The sequence below is a fragment of the Trichosurus vulpecula genome, chromosome X (genome assembly GCF_011100635.1).
Source record: "Trichosurus vulpecula isolate mTriVul1 chromosome X, mTriVul1.pri, whole genome shotgun sequence".
In the NCBI taxonomy this organism is placed as follows: domain Eukaryota; kingdom Metazoa; phylum Chordata; class Mammalia; order Diprotodontia; family Phalangeridae; genus Trichosurus; species Trichosurus vulpecula.
The window spans coordinates 32,160,700-32,183,125 of NC_050582.1; the positions used below are offsets into that span (position 1 = coordinate 32,160,700).

The 22,426-nt window shown below is 43.5% G+C and overlaps 1 protein-coding gene across 1 annotated transcript; it reads right to left on the reverse strand.

Moving 5' to 3' along the window:
* Positions 1–431: 431 nt before the first annotated feature.
* Positions 432–3,809, reverse strand: LOC118832841 (zinc finger protein 865-like). Its single transcript, XM_036740213.1, is given in 2 exon segments — positions 432–1,676; positions 1,679–3,809. Coding segments are annotated over 2 exon segments (3,057 nt in total). The 5' UTR covers positions 3,807–3,809; the 3' UTR covers positions 432–747.
* Between the last annotated feature and the right edge of the window lie 18,617 nt (positions 3,810–22,426).

Sequence of the window (22,426 nt, forward strand, 5' to 3'; positions counted from 1 at the left end):
ACTACCGGATTTGAATCCCTATAGATGTTCTGGTTTCATGGCAGTCAAGTTTCTATTCCCATTCATTTCATATTTATGCCCCTTTTTTGGTCTCGACTTCCAAAGTAGTGTGTGTGTGTGTGTGTGTGTGTGTGTATACAGGTGAGGGTAAATGAGTTTTAATTCATGATTTTTAAGACCTACTCTATTATCACTGTTTCTATTTCTTTAAATTCCACTTTCTTTTTTTTTTTTCGTGCCACAAGGATAATATTTATTCCTGACTTTGTCTGTACAAACTGCGTCTTCCCCCCCACCTCCAACCTACGCCCTCCCCACACATCCAAATGGCAATGAGCCCCCCTACCCCATGTCTCTCCCAACCCACCTCCCCCTCCCCTATTCCAGCCAGATTCCAAGATGGTGGTGGTGGTGATCAGGGTGGGTGGGAATGAGCCTCATTTCCTACAGGTTCGGGCATGGATGGGGGGTGGGGTGGGGGGATTACAAAGGGGCAGATGGAGAGGGAGTCTGGTGTTAGGGGGGTCCTAGAGTTCCCAGGATGCGGGGGAGGCAGGGGAGAGAGAAGTGAAGGATAAAGTCCATCCCTCATGATGGGAGTGGCCAGATCCCTATGGAGTGAAGCCCCCCTACCAGGCTTTGGGAGAAGGGTGGGGGGGTTGGCAGATGGAGAGCCCCCCTCCAAGCTCTTGGTGAAGCCTGGGAGCAGGAGGAAGCATGGTGCTGACCGCCTCTAGCCTATCCCCATCAGGACTCCTTGGCCCCAGCAGCGGCAGCCCCCAGCCTCTCGGCCTTGTGGATCAAACGGTGCTTCTTAAGGCCGTACGTGTTGGAGAAACCCTCCCCACAGGCCGAGCAGCGGAAGGGCCGGCCGCCCTGGTGAGCAGCCAGGTGCTTGCGGAAGTAGCCGGGGTCTTTAAAGACCTTGAGGCAGGCTGGGCAGTGCAGCTCGGGCCGTGCGGGCTCATGGGCCCGCTGGTGGCGCAGCACTGAGCTCAGGTAGAAGAAGGCTTTGCCACAGTGCTCACAGCGGTAGGCACGCTCGCCCAGGTGCAGCCGTTGGTGCTCCAGCAAGTTGGAGCGGTAGCGGAAGGTCTTGCCACATGCGCCGCAGCACTGGGGCCTGGCCACAGCATGCAAGCGGCGGTGTTCGGCCAGACTGGAGGACTGGGCAAAACGCTTGGCGCACACAGCACACTTGAAGGCGCACTCACCCGTGTGCACCACACGGTGCTGCCGCAGGTACCAGGAGCGCAAGAAACCACGCCCACAGACGCCGCAACGGTAGGGCCGCTGCTCCGTGTGGCAGCGCTGGTGGCGCATTAGCAGTGCTGCCTCCCAGAAGCGCTTGCCACACACAGGGCAACGGAAGCCGCGTTTCTGGCGATGGCTGCGGCGGTGCAGGAGCCGGTCGTAAGCGCCAGCAAAGCTCTGGCCACACAGGCCGCAGCCCAGTGTCCGCCGCACCAGGTGCACGTATTTGTGGGTCACCAGCCCCAGGAAGTGCTTGAAGCTCTGGCCACAGGTGGCACAGCTAAAGCGCTCAGGGCCCCCAGGGCCAGGCCCTGCTCCTGCCCCAGCCCCCGCACCTGCCTCTTCCCCCGCTGCCCCAGCCGCAAGGGCTGCTACAGTTGCTCCCACCTCACCAGCCAGCCCATTGTCCAGGCCAGTGCCTGGGGTGTCTGGGCCCGGCCCCTGGGAGGAGGCAGGAGGCGCTCGGGGGCTGCCTGGTGGACCAGCTTGTGCCACATGAGATTCTCAATGAAGCCAAAAGCCTTGCCACAGGCGTCGCAGCCATAAGGCTTCTCGGCCATGTGCGCTTCCTTGTGGCTCATGACGTGGAAGAGGTCGGGAAAGTGCTCACCACAGTCAGAGCAAGCATAGCTGAGGCCCTCAGGAGGGGCAGCCCCAGTGGCGGCCGAGGCCTGGTTGGCCCCGGGGCCAGAGGCTGGGGCAAGGCCAGCAGGGGCAGCCAGGGCACAGGGCAACTGCAGCCTGTGTACTTGGCGATGGCGCGTGAGGCTCTGCGGGTAGCCAAAGACCTTGCCACAGAGCTCACACTTGTAGGGCCGCTCTCGTGTGTGGACCACATGGTGCTTGCTCAGGTGGAAGGACTCTCGGAAGCGTTTCCCACACACAGGGCACTGGTGGGGCTTCTCTCCCGTGTGGATCCGCTCATGGCGCTTCAGTGTCTCACGTCGCCCAAAGCCCCGCCCGCAGATTCCACAGCAGAAGGTCTTTCCTGGAGCTGGGGCCCCTGGCCCCACAGCCCCACTGCCCCCGCCTCCTGTAGGGCCTCCCGCACCCCCAAGGAGCAGCGGGTGGGCCCCCAGCAGTGGGACTGAGACAGCCCCATACACCACAGCTGCCGCTGCTGCCGCTGCAGCCTTATCTCCACCATCACCTGGAGGCTCTGGGGGCAGGAGGTAGGGCCCAGTAGGAAAGGTGGGTGGTGGGGCTGGGGTCGCTCCATCCTTGGGGACCTCAGGGGCTGCAGTGGCAGGGCCATGGGCTGCCTTGTGGCGCAGCAGGCTTTGAGGGGCGCAGTAGGACTTGCCACACAGGTCGCAGGGGTACTCGGGGCGGGTTGCTGGGGCCCCGGTAGCAGCATGGGCTGCCTGGTGCTTGAGGAGGTAGGCCGCATCCCGGAAGGCCTTCCCGCACACGCCACAGGGGAGCCGCAGTAGGTGGCCCGAGTGGGTCTTCACGTGGCGCTTGAGGCTCTCCCGGCGGTTAAAGCTCTTGTTGCACACGGTGCAGGAGAAAGGCTTCTCCCTGGTGTGGATGATCTGGTGCTGGTGGAGGTGACTGGGCTTCTTGAACACTTTCCAGCAGAGGGGGCAGGTGAAGGGGCCCTCTCCCCCAGGGCCTGGGGCCACCAGGGCCACCCCGGGGGGAGGGGGCCCACTGTCCACCCCGGCAGAGGCAGCAGGGGCCAGAGGGGGCAGCGGCGGTGGCGGTGGGGCCTGCGGGGCTCCAGGCAGGGGAGGTGCATCCTTGTGGCATCGTCGGTGGCGGATGAGGCTGGAGACGTGGTTGTAGGTGCGCCCACAGACGCCACACTCGTAGGGCCGCTCCCCAGAGTGCACTAGCATGTGCTGGACGCGGTGGGAAGATTGCTTGAAGGACTTCTGGCAGACCCCGCAGGGGAAGCGCCGCTCCATCAGGTACTTCAGCCGGTGGAAGTAGCCCTTGTCATCCTTGGCAGCAGCGCCCAGGTCAGCAGCCACAGGAGTCCCCGGGGGCCCAGGGCTTGGGCTGGGCAAAGGCCCTGGCGTGGCCGGGCCGGCCCCCGGCCCACCTGCCATCCCAGGCCTCTTGAGATTCCCAAAAAGGTGCTGGTGCCCGGAGAGGTCCACAATCCCCCACTGCGGAGCAGGGAAGGCAGCATCGAAAAGGGGCGGAGGAGGAGGCGGAGGCGCCCCAAAGCCTGGGGGCAGAGCAGGCTCTGGCTTCTTCGCCTGGGATGTGGAGGAGGAGGACGATGATGAAGAGGAAGAGGAAGAAGAGGAAGAGGAGGACGATGACGATGAAGAGGGCGTCTCAGCTTTGGGCTTGAAGGCCGGAGGTGGTGGTGGGTAGTCATACTGGGGAGGTGGGGGCTGTGGCGGGGCCTGGGGAGGGGGCCCCGGTGGGCAGGGCAGAGCGGCCACGGCCTTGGCATGCTCCCCATACAGCTCCATGGGCTCGAAGCGCTGATGGTTGAGGAACTCGAGGAAGTCAAAGGGATAACTCTGGAAATGGACGCCGTCCTCGCCCCCCACGACACTCCCACCCCCGCCGCCTCCGCCAGGGTTGGCCTCCATCGCGGGCAGCGGGGAGAGCAGTCCTCTCTGGGTCGGGGCCGGGGGCGGGCGGGCGGAGGTGGTGCCGCAGCTCCGGGGAGACCCGAAGGCCCGACCGGAAGTGCCGCCCCCCGCCCCCTCCCGCGTCGATCGCCGGGCCGGCCACCGGAAGCAGAAGCAACGTAGGACTCCCTAAATTCCACTTTCAACTTTATTCCTTTGTGTACTTTTAGAAATAAATCTCTTAGTGTTCTCTCTGTTTTTTTAAACCAATAGGTATCTTTTTCTTTTGAGTTTTTTTCCAAGTCTCTAGCAATGAGGTAATTTATTTCATTACTTATGCTTTCATTGGTAGCCATATTACATTTCTTGTTTTTCTGTTGTTTGGGAGTGTTAGGAAGTTTGAACAATCTGCTTATGTCTGGTAATTTTTGCAGGAATGCTTTAACTGCCACTCTATTATTGAACATTCAGTTTTTTCATTGATGAATAGGCTCATGTTTACAAGGTATATCATTTTTAGTTGCAATTTGACCTCCTTTGTTTTTTGGAAGATAGTATTCCAGTCCTTTCTGTTGTTACTGCTGGGTGCCAAATAGTGTCGCGTTATTCAATTTTCCTTTCCTTTACATATTTTTTAAAACATTTTACTTATTTTACAATTACACATAAAAACAATTTTTAACATTCTTTTAAAAAATTTTGAGTTCCAAATTCTCTCCTTCCCTCTTGCCCTCCATATTTAAAAGGGAAACAACATGACATAGGTTATACATGTGCAGTCATGCAAAACATATTTCCATATTAGTCATGTTGTGAAAGAAAACAGAAACCAAAAAAATCCCATGGGAAATAAAATTAAAAAAGGATGCTTTGTTCTGCATTCAGACTCCATCAGTTCTTTGGAAGTAGATAATATTTTTCATCATAAGTGCTTTAGAATTGTCTTGGATCATTGTATAGCTGAGAAGAGTTAAGTCACTCACAGTTGGTCATCATACAATATTGCTGTTACTGTATACAATGTTCTCCTGGTCCTATTCACTTCACTTTTCATAAGTTCATGTAAGTCTTTCCAGATTTTTCTGAAAGCATCCTGCTCATAATTTCTTATAGCACAATAGTATACCATCACATTTATACACCACAACTTGTTTAACCATTCCCCAATTGATGGGCATCCCCTTAATGTCCAATTCTTTGCCACCACAAAAAGAGCTGCTAGAAATTTTTTTGTGCGTGTAGATCCTTTTCCTTTTTAAAAAAATCTGTTTGGGACACAGACCTAGTAGTGGTATTAATGAGTCAAAGGATATGCACAGTTTTATAGCCCTTTGACCATAGTTCCCAATTGCTCTCTACAATGGTTGGAATGGTTCTCAACTCCTCCACCGGTGCTTTAATGTCCCAATTTTCCCACATCCCCTCCAACATTTGTCATTTTCCTTTTCTGTTTTATTAGCCAATCTGATAGGTGTGAGATGGTACCTCAGGGTTTTTTTAAATTTGCATTCCTTTAATCAATGATTTAAAGCATTTTTTCACAGGAGTATAGATAACTTTGATTTCTTTGTCTGAAAACTGCCTGTTCATATCCTTTGACCATTTATCAGTTGGGGAATGACTTTTATTCTTATAAATTTGACTCAGTTCTCTATATATTTGAGAAGTGAAGCTTTTATCAAGAAACTTGCTGTCAAAGTTTTGTGTTTTTATCCTGACTACACCCTTCCCCAACCTGCCCTCCCTTCTATCGGTCCCTCTCCTTCCTTATCCCCTTCCCCTCCTACTTCCCTGTATAGTAAGATAGATTTTTATACCTAACTGACTGTGTATATAATTCTGTCTGAGCCAATTCCAAAGAGAGTAAGGTTCAAGTGTTGTTCATCAATCCACCATCTTCCCCTCCACTTTAAAAGCTCTTTTGTATCTCTTTTATGTGAGATAACTTACCCCATTCTACCCCTGCCTGCCCCATTCTCCCTGTGCATTCCTCTTTCTCACCCCTTAATTTTATTTTTTAAGTATTCCATCACAGTCAACTCATACCCCTCCCCTCTCTCTATGTATATTCTTTGCAACTGCCCTAATAATGACAAAATTCTTAGGAGTTACAAGTATCATCTTCCCATGTAAGAATGTTAACATTTTAGTCTTATCCCTTATGATTTCATTTTCCTACTTACCTTTTTATCTCTTGAGTCTTGTATTTGAAAGTAACATTTTCTATTCACCTTTGTTCTTTACATCAGGAATGCTTGAAAGAACTCTATATCACTAAATGTCCATTTTTCCCCCTGAAGGATTATACTCAGTTTTACTAGGTAGGTGATTCTTGTTTGAAATCCCAGCTCCTTGCCCTCCAGATTATCACATTCCAAGCCCTCTGATCCTTTAATATAGAAGCTGCTAAATCTAGTGTTATCCTGTCTGTAACTCTATGATATTTGAATTGTTTGTTTCTGGTTGCTTGCAATATTTTCTCCCTGACCTGGGAGCTCTGCAGTTTGGCTATAATATTCCTGGGAGTTTTAGTTTTGAGAACCTTTTTAAAAGATGATCAGTGGATTTGTTCAATTTCTATTTTGCCCTCTGGTTTCAGGATATCAGGGCAGTTTTCCTTGGTAATTTCTTGAAATATGATGTTGAGGCTCTTTCTTTGATTATAGCTTTCAGGTAATCCAGTAATTTTTTTGGAGGCAATTGGGGTTAAGTGACTTGCTCAGGGTCACACAGCTAGTAAATGTCTAAGGCCAGATTTAACTCAGATCTTCTTGATTCCAGGGCTAGTGCTCTATCCTCTCTACCACTTAGCTGCCCCTATTACAGTAACTCTTAAATTATCTCTTCTTGATTTATTTTCCAGGTCAGTTGTTTTCTAATGAGTTATTTCACATTTTCTTCTATTTTTTCATTCTTTTGATTTTGTTTGATTGTTTCTTGATGTTTCATGGAGTCATTAGCTTCCTCTTACCCAATTCTAATTTTTAGGGAATTATTTTCTTTGCTGAGCTTTTGTACCTCCTTTTCTATTTGGTCAATTCTTCTTTTTAAGGAGTTCTTCTCTTCAGTAAATTTTTGTGCGTCTTTTACCATTTGGCCTATTGTGTTTTTAGGGCGTTATTTTCTTCAGTATTTTTTGTGCCTCCTTTACCAAGTTGTTGACTCTTTTTTCATGATTTTCTTGAATTACTCTCACTACTTTTCACTATTTTTGCTCAACCTCTCTTATTTGATTTTTAAAATCCTTTTTGAGCTTGTCAAAGCTTGGGCCTGAGACCAATTCACATTTTTTCTTTGAGATTTTTGATGTAGGTGTTTTGATTGTCTTCTGATTTTGAGTTATACTCCTCCCTGTCACCATAGTAACTTTCTATGGCCAGATTCTTTTTTGTTGTTTACTCATTTTCCCAGCCTATTTCTTGACTTTTAAGTTTAAGTTGGACTTGGTTCCCAAAGCAGAGGGGGTGCTGTCTCAAGCTTTAGGTTCCTGTTGTTTTCAGAGTTCTTTCTGGGGGTCTGTAAGTTTTAAAATTTTTCCAGGTGGTATGATCTAAGGAGAGATGTGGTCACTGCTTTCCTGGCCTGTGTTCTGTTCTATGAGTGACCACTAGAACTGTTTTCTGCCCTGGAACTGTGACTAGGTTCCCTGCTTTTCTGTGGTCACACATTGTAGTGTGCTAGTGCTCTTCCTCACCCTGGAACTGCCGCTCAGAACTGCATATAGCCAGTGAGACAGAGTCCTGTTCCTAGCATCAGCAAAGGGTCCCCTGGAATAATAATATTTAATAACTATATAAATAAAATAATAATAATAATAAATATAGAAATAAATAAATATTAACAATAACAAAATAATAACTGATCCTTCTGACCAGTTATCTGACCTCCTTACTGTCTGTGGGCTGAGAGCTCTGGAAGCTGCCATTGCTGATTCAGTTTCACTCAAGACCTAGGTTGCCAGGCAAGGCCTGCACTGAACTGTATTCCACTCTTACCACAGTGAGACAGACTTTTCCTGCCAACCTTCTTGTCTTGGGCTGGAAAAATTTTTTGACCTTGTCCTTTCGTTGGTTCTGCCACTTCAGAATTCATTTTGAGGTGTTAATGTTATTTGGAGAGAGCTCAGGTGAATTGCTGCCTTTACTCTGCCTATGCCTTTTCCTTAATATTTGAATTTTTTATGTTTTCCTTCTGGTTGTATAATTTGTTGTTTGTTACGTGAATTGTGTAGAGTATGTGTGTGTGTTGCCCATGTGAATTATGTGTATCTATATGTGGCTCTTGGGGAGGCTTGATATCTCTAGCGTCTCTTCCCTCCATCATTCTCTAAGGGAAACTTTGATTACTGTCAAGAGGAAAAGCTGGAGATTGGAGCCATGAGGCTGGCTATTCTGCTCTCCTCAGAGAGTGGGTACCAGACTAGATTTTTAGCTAAATTTTCTTCCTCCTGAGCTCTCTGAGGGTTTTAGTCTTTTTCCCTTATATTCCCCTGTTGATTACTTCCTGCCTCCCCTCCTCCCCCTCTGATGGTGGATTTACCCCCTGGGCCTAAAGCTATCTCAGCCTCCTCCCATGTTAGGTATTGATCTATTAGTCATAATAGTAATAGCTAGCATTCATATAGCACTTTAATGTTTGAAACATACTTTAGCTATTTTATTGCAATTCTCTTGTAACTCCGCAATACTAACCCTCTTCTTTCTCAGAAAAAAAAATTTACCCAAATGTTTCCTTCTTGGTTTTTACATCTCTCTAGGTACAGTTGCCTAGGTTGTAGTTCTGCGCAAACTTCCTGGTTCTTGGGTGCTCTGCTGTCATCACTGTCTGTTTCTGTGGTCTTGGCCTGGCCTGATCATCTGACCTAGTTGCTCTGGTTGCTTGTGGGGAGGGACCAGGTCCCAATTCTGGACAGCCAATAGAGGTAAGACATATGATCTAAACTGTGTTTCTGGTACTTTTCGTATTGGATTGCATTGGATTGCTCCAACCTATCCTCACTCTCACCTGGTCATCCTACCTAGGGGGTCAGCATTGACAGGTGAGAAGGCCAGCTTCATTTTGCCATTTGGCCTCAAGCTAGGTAGCTATCATGGGATGAACCATGGGTTCTGACTGTCTTTCATTAGTTTTGTAGTCTAATCAAGAGCACTCTCCAGACTGAGAGGGGTAAAACAAATCAGAGAAAACCCAGCCAACTCAATAATTAAACTGCTAGTATTGGTTGCTTTATAGAACACAGAGTCCTGAAGCTCCACTCTTAGGCCAGGGTCAACTATTTGATTCGACTTGCTCTGTCTCCCTACAAAGCTTTGCTAATATATCAGTGTAGCTTGAAGAAGACAGATTGATGGATTTTTTTGTATTCCTGAACACTTTGAAACAGCCTTTAAAGGAAAAAGCTCTAAGTGTTCTTGTCTTTCTGTTTACCAACCACTTTATCTTTTAAAGCAGTTAAATTCCAAACTATTTCTGCAGCTATTTAATCTCTCCCATTAATTCAACTATTGATTGTCTTTTTCAGGAAGACATAAGGTAGATGACACACCATTTTATCTGGGAGATTTAGCACACTTTATACTTTCTTAATTAGATACTTTTGTATTAATGAAAAAGTCCTGATACTCAAGTTTGGCAAAGCAAATTTATGGAAGTTTGCCTCTTGTGGCTCTGCTGTAATCCCAGGATCTGCAGCTCTGTTTGATCAATACACCACAAATAATATATAATAACAGCAAACACTTTTATAATGCTTACTATGCGCTAAGTGCTTTCATGATTATCTTATTTGATCCTCAGAACCTATCTAAAAGGTACATGCTCTTATTTTTCCCACTTTACAAGAGAGGAAACTGAGGCCAACAAAGGTTAAATGACTTGTTCAGGGTCACACAGCTAGTAAGGATCTGAGGCTAGATTTGAACTCAGGTCCTCCTGACTCCAGGCCCAGCACTCCCTCTATTGTGCCACTTAGCTGCCTCAGGAAGAAGCTGAATAAGAACATAAGATGCCCACATGACTCCCCTTAAGGGGTAATCAATGGAGGCCTCTCAGAGAGCAGTCACACTTCTAAGAGGACATCAGAGTCTGCCACAGTAAAAGACACACTAGAGCCCACCTGTTGGTGAGTCTTAACACAAACTCGGTACCATTCTGTAGGCATCAAAGAACGGTCACCATGGTCACTATTCAAATTGTTCATTGCTATGAGTTTCTAATGCACTCAAGCATTTATAATTTTTTACAGGAACAAACGAGTCAGTTACAATTTGTATCTCGCCACCCAGGGAATCTAGAAAGGTTGACGTCTTGCTTTCTTCCAGGTAGGATTTACATAGAACCTCAGTTACTCTAGCTGAAGTTATGGTTACATAGGTAATATGAAAATAATCACAGCAATACACAAAAGTAGTTATCTGGGCCAATCAACAAAGTTCCTGTGGGCCCTTGAATGGAACCACTTTGAAAATCTGGCCTGTATAGTCAAATGGCAGGTCTTTAAGTGATCCTTACTATTCACAGTAATTTATGTTGGCTAATCATCTCATTGGTTTAGCTATTAACAAATTCATCTGGAATGAGATTCTGCACTCTAGGAAATGCATTTTCTGCAAACGAGTATAGGATCAATAGATAAATTCAGATATAATGCAGAAATCAATGAATATTTTCCAAGGGCTCACATGGTACATGGTATATCATGAATGAGGTCGCAAAAACCAGGTAAAGCTCTTGTGGGATTTGCAATTGAGTGTTACTAGTGGGGTTTGGTTACTATCTCTTTTTCCCCCAATGGGGAGTGACTAATGGATCAACATGTGCCAAGATTCAGAATCTGAGAACTTCTAGACTAGACTAGGGCTTCTTAAACTTTTTCCACTCTCGACCCCTTCAGGGCACTGGGCACTGGGCAGTGGGCTAGAAGGGCCCTTAGAGGCCATCCAGTTTACACATCCACATGCATAGAGATAGAAACTGAGGCCCAGAGAGGTAGCTTCTCTAAGGTCTTACAGGTAAGAAATACAAATAGAACTCACACCTAGGTCTCCATACTCTAAAGCTAGTGCTTTCGAAACAAGATGTGAAGTTTGAAGGTAACATGTCTGCACATGAGACAAGACAAGTCTCGGTGCTTGTATACACTCCCTGCCAGGCATATTGCTTGGTTCTTGCAGTCAACAATGTTTATATTAAGTGCCTATTTTACACAAGGCTCTGTGCTCATTACTGTTAGAAGCCTTAAACCTGAATCCTCAGTTCTAATTAGTTAATAAACAACCTTGATTGAATGTTTACTCTGTGCAAGTTTGATAGAACACTATTCTTGGAGTTCAAATCATCGGCTTCTTTTGAGCCCTTGCTGAGGTGCCACCGCCTATAATAATAGTATTTATACGACATTTTAAGGTTTGCAAAGTACTTTGCAAGTGTTACCTCATTTTGTCTGCACAACAACCATGGGAGGTGAGTGCTATTATTATCCCCATTTTACAGACAAGAAAACTGAGGTAGACAGAGGTGAGGTGACTTGCTCAGTGTCACATAGCTAGCGTCTGAAGCTGGATTTGAACTCAGGTCTTTCTGACTTCAGATCCAATGGTCTATTCACCACTTGGCTGCTTCTGTAGGGAACCTTTCCTGATCTTCCTAATTATCAGGGCTTTCCCCTTTCCTTATGGTATTTTGTATTTACTTTTTTATGCATATATTGTGTCCCCCAAAAGAAAGTAAGCTTCATGGGTGCAGGAGCCTTTGATATTTATATCCTCACTGCTTTGCATATAAAAGGCATTAAATAAATGCTTGTTGAGTTAAATTAAATTGGTCTTTATTTGGTACATACAGGGAAATGGACCATGAACACCTTTGATTCAAAGCCCCCAGAGTTTATTGTGTGCTTTCTGTGTTACCATCAACTCTTCCACAGTCAGAGAATTGGGGAATGTGCCCTGTCCTGAGCTAGAGTGGGGAATGTACTCCATCCTGAGCGAATCCATGTTACTCTGGAATACTTTTCGTAATCATTACTACTTCAATGCTCCATTGCAGACTGGAGATGATTCTGGGTTCTGGATAGCTGTACCAGCGGAGTCTAAGTTCCGACAGGTTCTACTCTGTCAAAAAGTCTTCTGGTGTGGTTGGAGCAATTGACTACATCTATCTTTTGAGCTACAGGCTAGCTCAAGAGAGGCTTATTACCAGTAGGCTGACCTCTTAATTCACTTTTTTGGCAACAAAAGCTCATAAAAAGGGGAAATATCCCAAATGTCCCTGAGTCCTGATTGGCCATCTTGGGTTTCTCTGTGCTGACATTTGCGGAGTGGCAGAAAATGAGGCCAAGGATGCTAAAAATTCAACACTCTTTTGGCCAGTTATAAGCATTAACTTAGTTGTCAGTATCCTAAATGTTGGAGATCCTTGACCGATGACTAAGAAGTTGACATGATTGAAGGAAGTGAACCTTATCAATGTTGACCTTTTCACTGTCAATGAAACCAGAAGGAAAAAGGCAGTAGCAGCAAATTGAAGAATGGGTTATATTATCTCCTTTGAGCTGGCAAAGTTGGTTTCATCATATGTCCAAAAGCAATAAGAAATATCTGTTTCAAGGGACACATGGAATCCTGGAAGGCTGATATGCTGGATGGACTTTCTTCTCCATTCTCTTTGTGGACTCATGACTAATGACAGAATGGTAACATGGGGAGAGAGGGTAGGATGAGGAAGGGGTAGGGATAGGGTTTTCCCTCTCCTCCACCCTCTTACTTAGCAGTCAGCTGATATCCCTGAGGAGGAAGACACCTAGAGATGACAAGGATGAATAGCAGAAATAGGGTGATTTTATTTGTCCTCTTTCTCCTTTTCTTTTGCTACTGCAGGCACAGGAAGGGAGTGTGGCTAAGGGGGACTGACAGCAAGAAAGGGTTTTCTTCATCCTCTTCCCTTTCCTTCACTAACTGTAACAGGAAAGGGACAGGGGAGGTGGGGAAGGTGAATATGGGATTCCCTCAAACATTTCCATTTTTTCTTGAGGCTGAGAAGAGAGGAATCCAGTTCTATGTGTGGGGGGTGGGGGGCACCGAAGGGAGTCACACCTCGTGCCCATGCCTGGAATTCTTCCTCCTCCTCACTCATGACTCTTGGAACCCCTAGTTCCTTTAAACCTCAAGTTCAATTGTCACCTCCTTCAAAAGCCTTTCTGGATTCTCCTAGTGGTTGATGTCACTCCCCACCAATCATTAGAATTTATTTTGCCTATATCTTGTATTTATTTATCTGTTAACATGTATTCCTATTCCTTGTAGAAAGTAAGTTTCTTAAGGGTAGAGATTGTCTCACTTTTGTCTTTGTATTGCCACTGCTTAGCTTAGTGCCTAAGCACATAGTAGGTACTTAATAAATGCTTGTTGAATGATTGATTTACCCTTTACTTCAGTCTCTTTGTTCACCTCCGACTTCATTGCTTTCTATAGGAAACCTTAACCACCTCTTGTGCTGCTTTAATGTGCCATTAGCTACTAACCTGGAATCTCTTGCTCTCCCAGTTATTTATGAATCCTTATCCTGCCACCCCACAAATACTTTGCTCCTGTTTCTTGCATAAAGTCACTCAGTCCAACTGAGTTCACTTCCTGTAAATCTGTGGTCCCTAATGTCAGCCAGGCCTCTGCTGCTGCTCGACAATATTCACATTCTGCTCTTATCTGCTCCCTATTTCGTTGATCAGAGGGACTATTTCAAATGTGGAAGTCCCTTCAACAGCCTTTAGTGGCTTCCTGGAGCATCTAGGCCAACACACCAAACCCTCAGCTTATCATTCATAGTCTTTCCAAGTCTGACTCCTCTTCGTTAACTGTGGATGTGTTTCAGCCAGGCCTATTTGCCCTTCCCAGAACTCTTCATGCCATCTTCTGCCTCTGAGCCTGAATGTGAGCTCTCTTCACTTCACCACTTAGAAGGCCCGCTTCCCAAAGCTGGGGCTCCTAATCTTTGTTGCAGTGTGGGCCCTTGGCTATCTGATGAAACCTAAGGACCCCTTTTCAGAATAATATTTTTCAATGGCTAAAACAAAATAGTTAGGATTACAAAGTAAACCAATTCTATTGAAATACCTTTATCCAAAATATTTTTTTAAGTTCAAGGACCCCAGGTTAGAGAAACCTGTATTTCATTGTAAATGTCGTTAGGAACTTCTAAGTGTCCTTTAAACTTTTGGTGGTTTAACTTCTGTCTGGCATAGGCCAACACATCATAGTGAATTAGTCAACTATCCAAGCAATTCTCTCTTATATTTATTTTGAGTCTTATATGCACATTTTATATAAACTCTTCATAGTCCCTAAGCACATAGGAGGAAATAACACCCTTGATTTATTTAGAAGCATCGCCTCCATGAGATGCTTTATTCTAAAGGTATAAATCATGTGGAAAATTGGATGCCAAAGACCTTATTTACTAAATACGTTTCTGCTTTGCTTAAGAAAATGTTCCCAATCTGTGTTCTCTCACTGATTACACAGCATAAAAAATGAAATGCATCTGTAACAGGAAGTCCCAGACTTGGGAGATATAGTTAAGTGGCTTTGTTACTTTTAAGGGTCAGTTATTTTTTGAGGGTCAGTTATAATTATTTAGTAAGCTCTTGTTATATGCCAGGCACCATTCTAGAGTTTTCAAGACTCTTCTGGAGTCAGAGAAAACAAACAAAATGAAAACAATCTCTGTCCTCATTGGTAGGGTCTGTGATCTCGGTGTGGGTACCCCCTCCACTCATTCAGATGGTAATATCTAGTCCTGTGATATTCTTATTCATGTTTTTCCATTAATCCTTCTTCAATGGACAGCTCAATAGGGTAGAGGGCTTTCTCCTTTTTAAAAATCCTTTTTTGATCATATACAGGGTGTCCAAAAAGGCTGAGTGAAGTTTAAACCCTTAATAGCTTAAAACTTTGGGAGCTAGGTGGCACTGCAGTGGATAGAGCTTGGGATCTGGAGTCAGGAAGACCCATCTTCCTGAGTTCAAATCTGGCCACTAGCTGTGTGACCCTGGGCAAGTCACTTAATCCTGTTTGCCTCAGTTTTCCTCATCTGTAAAATGAGCTGGAGAAGAAAATGGCAAACCACTCCAGTATCTCTGCTAAGAAAACCCCAAGTGGGGTCATGAAGAGTCGGATATGACTGAAATTACAGAACAAGAAGAAGCTTAAAACGGTTTCAAGCCTTTTGAGACACCTTTTATAGTCTTTACGATGTCTTACATGTGTACCTACTATAAGGACTACTCTGGGATAGTAGTGGATAGTGTTCTGGACTTGGAGTCAAGGCGTTCTGGATTCAAATTCCACTTCTGAAAATTACTAGCTGTGTGATCATTAACAAATCACTCAAACTCTGGAGTTCAGTAAAATGGGGGTAAGAATATTAGTATCAACCTCTTAGGCTTATTGCAAGGTTCAGGTGAGATCACATCCATAAAACTTTAAAGCACTATATGCATTTCAGTTATTGTCATTATGTATCTTCCTGTTGCAGTTTGGGTTATTTGCAATTTTAATTCATTTGAATTCCACACGTGTTTCATGAGTTTTTATATAAGGTTAAACTGAGATGACTTCTGTTGTATTGATTTGGCTATTGGGTGCAGGCAACAGCTGGAGAACATCTGTTTATTTGCCTCAGTGCAACCATTAAAAGAAACATAATAAGGACAAGTTATGCAAAGAAATGTTTTGAGGAATTAAATTTGTACATTAAATTTGCTAATTTGCTGGATATCTCATACCAGGTAATTGTATGCTCATTCTAAAAATTAAAACAACAACGAAACCAGTGAAGAATCAAGGAATTAGAGAAAAAAAGGATCTGGTGAACTCAGCTTTCTCTCCTGAAACTCCTCTCACTCCTTGGCGGACCCCAGAAATGGAGACTGACGCTGAGGAACCAACTCCAATTCTTTAAGGTATCCTGGAAGATCCCAACCTCTGAAGAATGTGGGCACCTGACTGATTACCCTTAAGTTTCTCTGCAACCTGGGATTTAGAGAACTGGGATCCCAAAGTATCGACTGAACCCATGTAGCAGATAAAGCAGCAGGAGGAGGTGGTGCTTTCTGAAGACATGATTGTGGAGGCTGGCTGAGCTTACCATGAGTCCAGGGCTTGTGACAACCATTAGCCTTGCTTACTGGCTCAGCTTCTGTCCCCCTCTACTTGGAGTTTCTCAGGATTTTGCCCTATCTCCCTGGACTCCTAGCTCTCCTAGACTTTGGATCTTCTGAACATGGCCTTCTTTTGCTAACCAGAGAACTGAGAGTCGCTCCTGCCTCTGTGCCATCACCCACTAACCCCATTCTTAAGAAAAAAACCCAGAAGCAGCTTGGGCACTATCACCACATTTCAAACCACAGTGGCAGTTAAGTGGCATGGTGGATAGAAAAATGCTCCTGGAGTCAGGAAGACAGGAATTCAACTCAGACCTCAGATATTAGCTATGTGTGGCCCTGGGCAAGTCCATTAATCCCTGGTTGCCTCAATTTCCTCACCTGTAAAATGGGGATAGTAGCAGCCCCCCCGCCTTGCGGAGTTGTTGTGAGGATCAAATAAGATAATATTTCTAAAAGTGCTTAGCACAGTGCCTGGAGCATAGTACGGATTATATAAATACCTATTCCCTGTCTTCCGCCCTCCAGTATAAAACTTAGCCCAAAATCAAGCCCCAAATCACAGAATCTCATTATTAGAAGGGGATCTGCTATGTCCTTGCCATTGTAAGGTTGTCTCTAACACCTGCAATACCCTCCCTTCTACATATCCCTAGTTCTAAGCTCAGCTCAGTAGCTACTTTCTTCTACATGAAGTTTTTCCTTATTTAGTCTCCCAGCTGCTTGTCATCCACTCCCACATCTTGTAGTAATTTGGCATATATTCTTTATATATTGATATAGAACTATGTTGTGGCACCCTGCTATGATGTAAGTTCCCTGAGGGCATGGACTGCTTGATTTTTGTGCCTGGCACATAGTGGGTACTTAACCAATCTTGATTGATCAATTGACCTCAGTGGTCATCTTAGTTCAATCCATGCCTGAAAAATGAGCTCCTCTCCAAGTCCCCTTCCAGTGGTCATATATGCAACATTTTCTTGGAGATCTCTAATCAGGCAGCCCATTTCGCTCTGGAATAGCTGTAATTTGCTAGGAAATTTTTGCCGACATTGAATTGAAATCTGCCTCTCTGTAACTTCTACCCATCATTCAGCCTTCTGGGGCCAAACCAAGTAAGGGTATTCCTTCTTTTAGGCAACAGCCAATCAAATACTTGAAAGCAGGTCTCATATTGCCCCTAAGCCTTTTCTTCTTTAGGCTAAACAGCCTTAGTTTCTTTAATCAGTCCTCACATGTTATGATTTTTTTTAGGGAGAAGGGGAAGTTTTTTTAGTTTCCTTTTAATTGGAATCAAGCAAACAGAAGAAAGACTAATGCCAACATGACACAAAACAATATGATATCTCATGAGAAGGATGCAGCCTGTAACACTTCCAAGTGTGGCCTGAACCAGATTAAAACATAACTGGAAAATATTTAATAAAATAAAAATACGATAAAACATAGATAATGTCACATTTTAAAACTAGTATATGGCCCACAGGGATCCTTTTGTGTGGATGAAGGGCCCTGTTTCTATTTGAGTTTGATACCACTGGTGTAAAGTATATTAGGACACTTTTCTGTGTGACCTTGGCCAAGTCACATCATCTCTGTAAAACGGAGGAATTAGACTAGCTGACCCTCAAGGTTGCTTCCATCTATCTAGGCCATTCCTGGGTGCAATGACTCTCAATATAGCCTTCAAATACATGAGTTTTCTCATATTGACCTTGTAGTCCTTTGGTGATGCCTTCTCCACATGTACTTGTGATGTAGATTTTCTGAATGGAAGTGTAAGATTTTATATTTATCAAGCAGGTTATCCTTCCCATATTTCCCAAATACCTCCAGCTCCAATGAAGAGTGTATGTGTGTGGGAGATCTCTTTTTGTTCTTCAAAAAATACAAAGTTAGTAGTTATAGTCATATACATAGTTTTGTTATATTTACAGTCAAATACTTTACTTGGTTATTATCTATGGTGATGTATTCTGTCTCTGACAGTGACACCAGGGGAAAATTTCTGGAAAGATGATTGTCCTTTCTAATGCCTACCCTCAAAACACAAACATCACTGATTTCCCTTCAGATACTTGGAGAACATTTTCACATGGCTCCTAAGCCTTCTTTTATGTGGCCCAGACATCCCCAGTTCCTTGTCAAAGATGATATGGCCTGATCTCAAGAGCATTCCCTGTCCCGAACATGTTCCAAATTGTCAATGTCTTTCCTGAAATATATCAGGAGCATTTGGATTGTTTTCCCCTGAACACTGGGACATTAATATAGCATTTTATGAATACAATAATTGAGCAAACATTTAATGAATTCTGACTGCTTCTCCAATCAATTCGATTACTATACAAAATGAAATGAGCTCGTTTATTTATATAGAGTATCCTTCATACGAGCTGATGTGAAGTCTAGAAACATCATCCTTTTTCATTATCTTTTAATTTTCAATTTGGGAGCCATAAAATTGCCCCGTTCCCCAATACTCCACATGAGGTAAATAATGGGTCTCTAAAAGAAAATGAACATTTTGTTCTGTTTCTGTTCATCATAAAGGAAAATGAAAATGTAATTGTGAATCTAGTTGCATGGCCATTTGGTTTCGTATCACTTATTCTAAAAAATCCCACTTTAATAACCAAAGAGATCAACTTTTGTTGAATGAGGTAGAATAAATTACAAATAATAGCAGGCTTAGAGTTTTAGAGCTGGAAGGAACTTTAAAGGTCACCTCATCTTCTTACCCTGCCCCCACAAGCATATCACTTTACAGCAGAAGAGACTGAAGCCCCAAGAAGACTGTTACTTGCCCGAGGCAACAAGAGGGCATATTTGGATGCAAACCCAGGTCCTCTGACCCCCAAATCCGATATTCTGCCCATTGTTTCATCTGTGTGTTTTGGGTGTCACCCTTATCCCATAACTTAATTGGTCCCTTGGCCACTTTATCTTGTCCATGTGCTGCTTTGCTCACTTCCCCCCTCAAACTGGCACCAATGACCACACATGGTTATTGGCACATGGAGAGAGGCATCTCGGTGTGTCAAAAAGAACACTGGTTAGGAGACCTGGGCCCAGATCCTACCTCTGACACTTACCTAGCTGTGTAACCCTGGTAAATTACCATAACCTCTCTGACCTCCAGTTTCCTCATCTATAAATCACTGATAATACGACTTTTAATTACCACCTCTTTGTGTTATGAAGACAACATTTTAAAAATGGGAACTCTTGATCTTCAGTTTAGTAAATAAATATGACACCGTGCTGAGTGTTGGATACCAACAAGATGAAACAAGGCTGATGACTTCAATGAGGTTACAGTATCATAAAGGGCATGGCACCTACACAGAATCCCAGAATTCTAGTATTGGCAGAGGACCCAGTGACCATCTAATCCAATCTGTACCCAAAAGGGATCCCCACTCTAACATACGTGAAGAGCTCTAATGAAAGAGAACCCCTGACTTCCTGAGGCACTTCATTCTGCTTTTGGATAACTCTAATTGGGAGGAATTTTTCTTGACATTAAAGCTAACATCCCTTTTGCAAACTCTATTTGGTTCTACCCTCTGGGGACCAACTGAACAAGTATGATTCCTCTTCCACCGGATAGCCCTTCAAATACTTGAATAGAGCTAGATAGAGTCAGCTAGAGGCACAGTGAAGAGAACGCTAGACCTGGAGTCAGGAGGACACGAGTTCAGATCAAACCTCAAACACTTAAAAGCTGTGTGACCTTGGACAAATCACTTAACCTCTATTTGCCTCAGTTTCCTCATCTATACGATGCAGATAATAATAGCACCTACTTCTCAGGGTTGTGACGATAAAATGAGGTCATATTTGTAAAGCACTTTATAAACCTTAAAGTGCTGTATAAAGACTGACTAGCTATTACATTCACCCTGAGTCTTTTCTTCTTCAGTGTCAACAAAACTGATCTTCAAACAGCTATGGACTCAGATCCCTTCACCTTCTTGCTCTCCTCTTGCTGCTCTCCAGCTTAACAATATCTTTTTTAAACAGGTGCTCATAACTGAACACAATCGTCCAGATTCAGTCTGACTAGGGCAGGTTACAGGAGCACTCTCTCCTCTTTATTCCTGGAAGTGATTGCTTTCTTGATTCAGCCCAAGATCCCATTAGCTATTTTGGCTAGTCTCTCATACTGCTGCATCATTTTGAGCCTACAGTCCAGCAAAACCCCTAGATTTTTTTCAGACAGATTGCTATCTAGCTGTGCCCCCCTTGTCCTAAATTTATGAATTTTGATTGAACTCACTGAATTTTGAGCCCAAATATGAGACTTTGCATTTATCTCTATTGAGTTTCATCATATCGGATTCATCCCAGTCCTTAAATCTCTGAAATCTAATATGTTAATTCTTTCTCCTAGCTTTGCCCACCTGCACATTTTATGAACGTGCTGTCTATGCCTTTATGCACGTCATCGACAAAAATGTTAGAACAGCACAGGGTGAATCATAAACCTTTAGGGCTGTCCACTGGAGACATCTTGCCAAGTTGACATTGAATGCTTAACTATTACTCTGAGTCCAGTTGCATTCATCCTGGTCCAAATCCATCTTGTACTATTATTTGTTCCAAATCTCTTCATCTTTTCCACAAGAATAACATGTGATATATTTTTTTTATCAAATGCTCTGCCAAAATCTAAGAAAACTCTTATTTATAGCATTTCTCTGATCTACTAGCTTAGTCACCTTGTCAAAAAGAAGAGACTTGGTTGCGCATGACCTGTTCTCCATAAATCCATGCTAGGTAATCACAGCTTGACATTTTGGATGTTTACCAGCCATCTCTTTGATGACCTGGGCTAGATTTTCCACAGCAATTAAAATCAGGTTCCATGGTCTGTAGAGCACAGACAGTGTTCTCTTCAATTTCAGAAAAAAAGTTGGATGATTTAGCCTTATTGAGTCTTGTGATATTTATCCAATTTTCCTCGAGTTTTCAAATATCCATGTCGGTGGCTCAGTAATCATATTTGCCAGTTCTTTAAAAGTTTTTATTGATCTTTTCTGTTTTTATATTCCTTTTGTTTCCAGATATATCTGTCCCATTCCATACTCACTGAACACTCATAACGAAAAAAAATTTTCTTTTTTTTTTTTTACAAAAAAATTTTTAAAAGAAAGAGAAGGAAAAAAATCCATTTAGCAAAACTCACCAACACATCAACCAAACTTTGACAGTCTGTGCAGTGTTCCACAATCAGTGATCCTTCTCTACCAAAAGAAGGATGTGCATTTCCTCATCTCTTTTCCCATGCTAATCATTGTCATTCTAATCATTCAGTGCTGAGTCAAGGACTTTTGTGGTTGTTGATTCCTTATACATTATTGTAGTCTGTGTATATATTGCTTATTTTTCTGCTTCTAACTTCACTCCTAATTAGTTCATATGACTCTTCCCATATTTCTCTGAGTTATTCATATTCATTTTTTCCTAGGATAAAGTGACATTCCATTCCATTTTTATGATGAAATAATATTCCATTGTATTCACGTACCATAGCTTGAGCATAGTTTAGCAATTTCTCAGCTGATGGTCATCTACTTTGTTCCCAGTTCTTTGTTAGCACAAAAATACTGCTATAAAGATTTTATTGTATCCATTCTCTCTATCCCTGACCTGCTTGGGGCATACACTTAGTGGTAGGATCCTAGTGTCAAAGGGTATGGGGCATTGTAGTACTTTTGACAAAATCATAATTCCAGAATGTTTGGATCAATTCACACCTGAACCAACCGTGTATTTAGTGTTCCTCAGCCCCTCTGATGTCAGCTTTGACAATTTACCAGATGGGAGGTGAAACTACAGGATTATTTTGACTTGCATATCTTTTATTATTAGTGATTTAGAGCATTTTTGTTGACTGTTAATAGTTTACAATTCTTCTTTTGAGAATTCTTTGCTTATTTACTTGGACTATTTCTTTATTGGGTAATGGCTTTTGGTTCTATATATTTCTGTTAGTTTCCTGTATCATTTTGCTAGTTCTTTCAGTATCTGAGGGTATAGGTGATCTTTAGCAAAATATAATGAAGTATAAAGAAAGAATAGAGACAAAGTGGAGTAAGACATTTGAAGAGACCATATTCACTTTGGGAGTTGGAGCAGGGAAGATTTACTGGAAAATATTGTGCCCACGTAATTTAGACATAAAGGGTGATACCATAAGCAAATTAAGAGAGCAAGGAATAGTTTACCTGTCAGATCTATGGAGAAGGGAAGAATTTATGATCAAACAAGAGATGGAGAGCATTATGAAATGCAAAATGGATAATTTTTATTACATGAAGTTAAAGTTTTGCACTAACAAAACCAGTGCAGACAAGATTAGAAGGAAAGCAGAAAGCTGGGAAACAATTTTTACTACTAGTTTTTTCTGATAAAGGCCTCATTTCTAAAATATATGGAAAACTGAGTCAAATATTTGAGAATACAGGTCATTCTC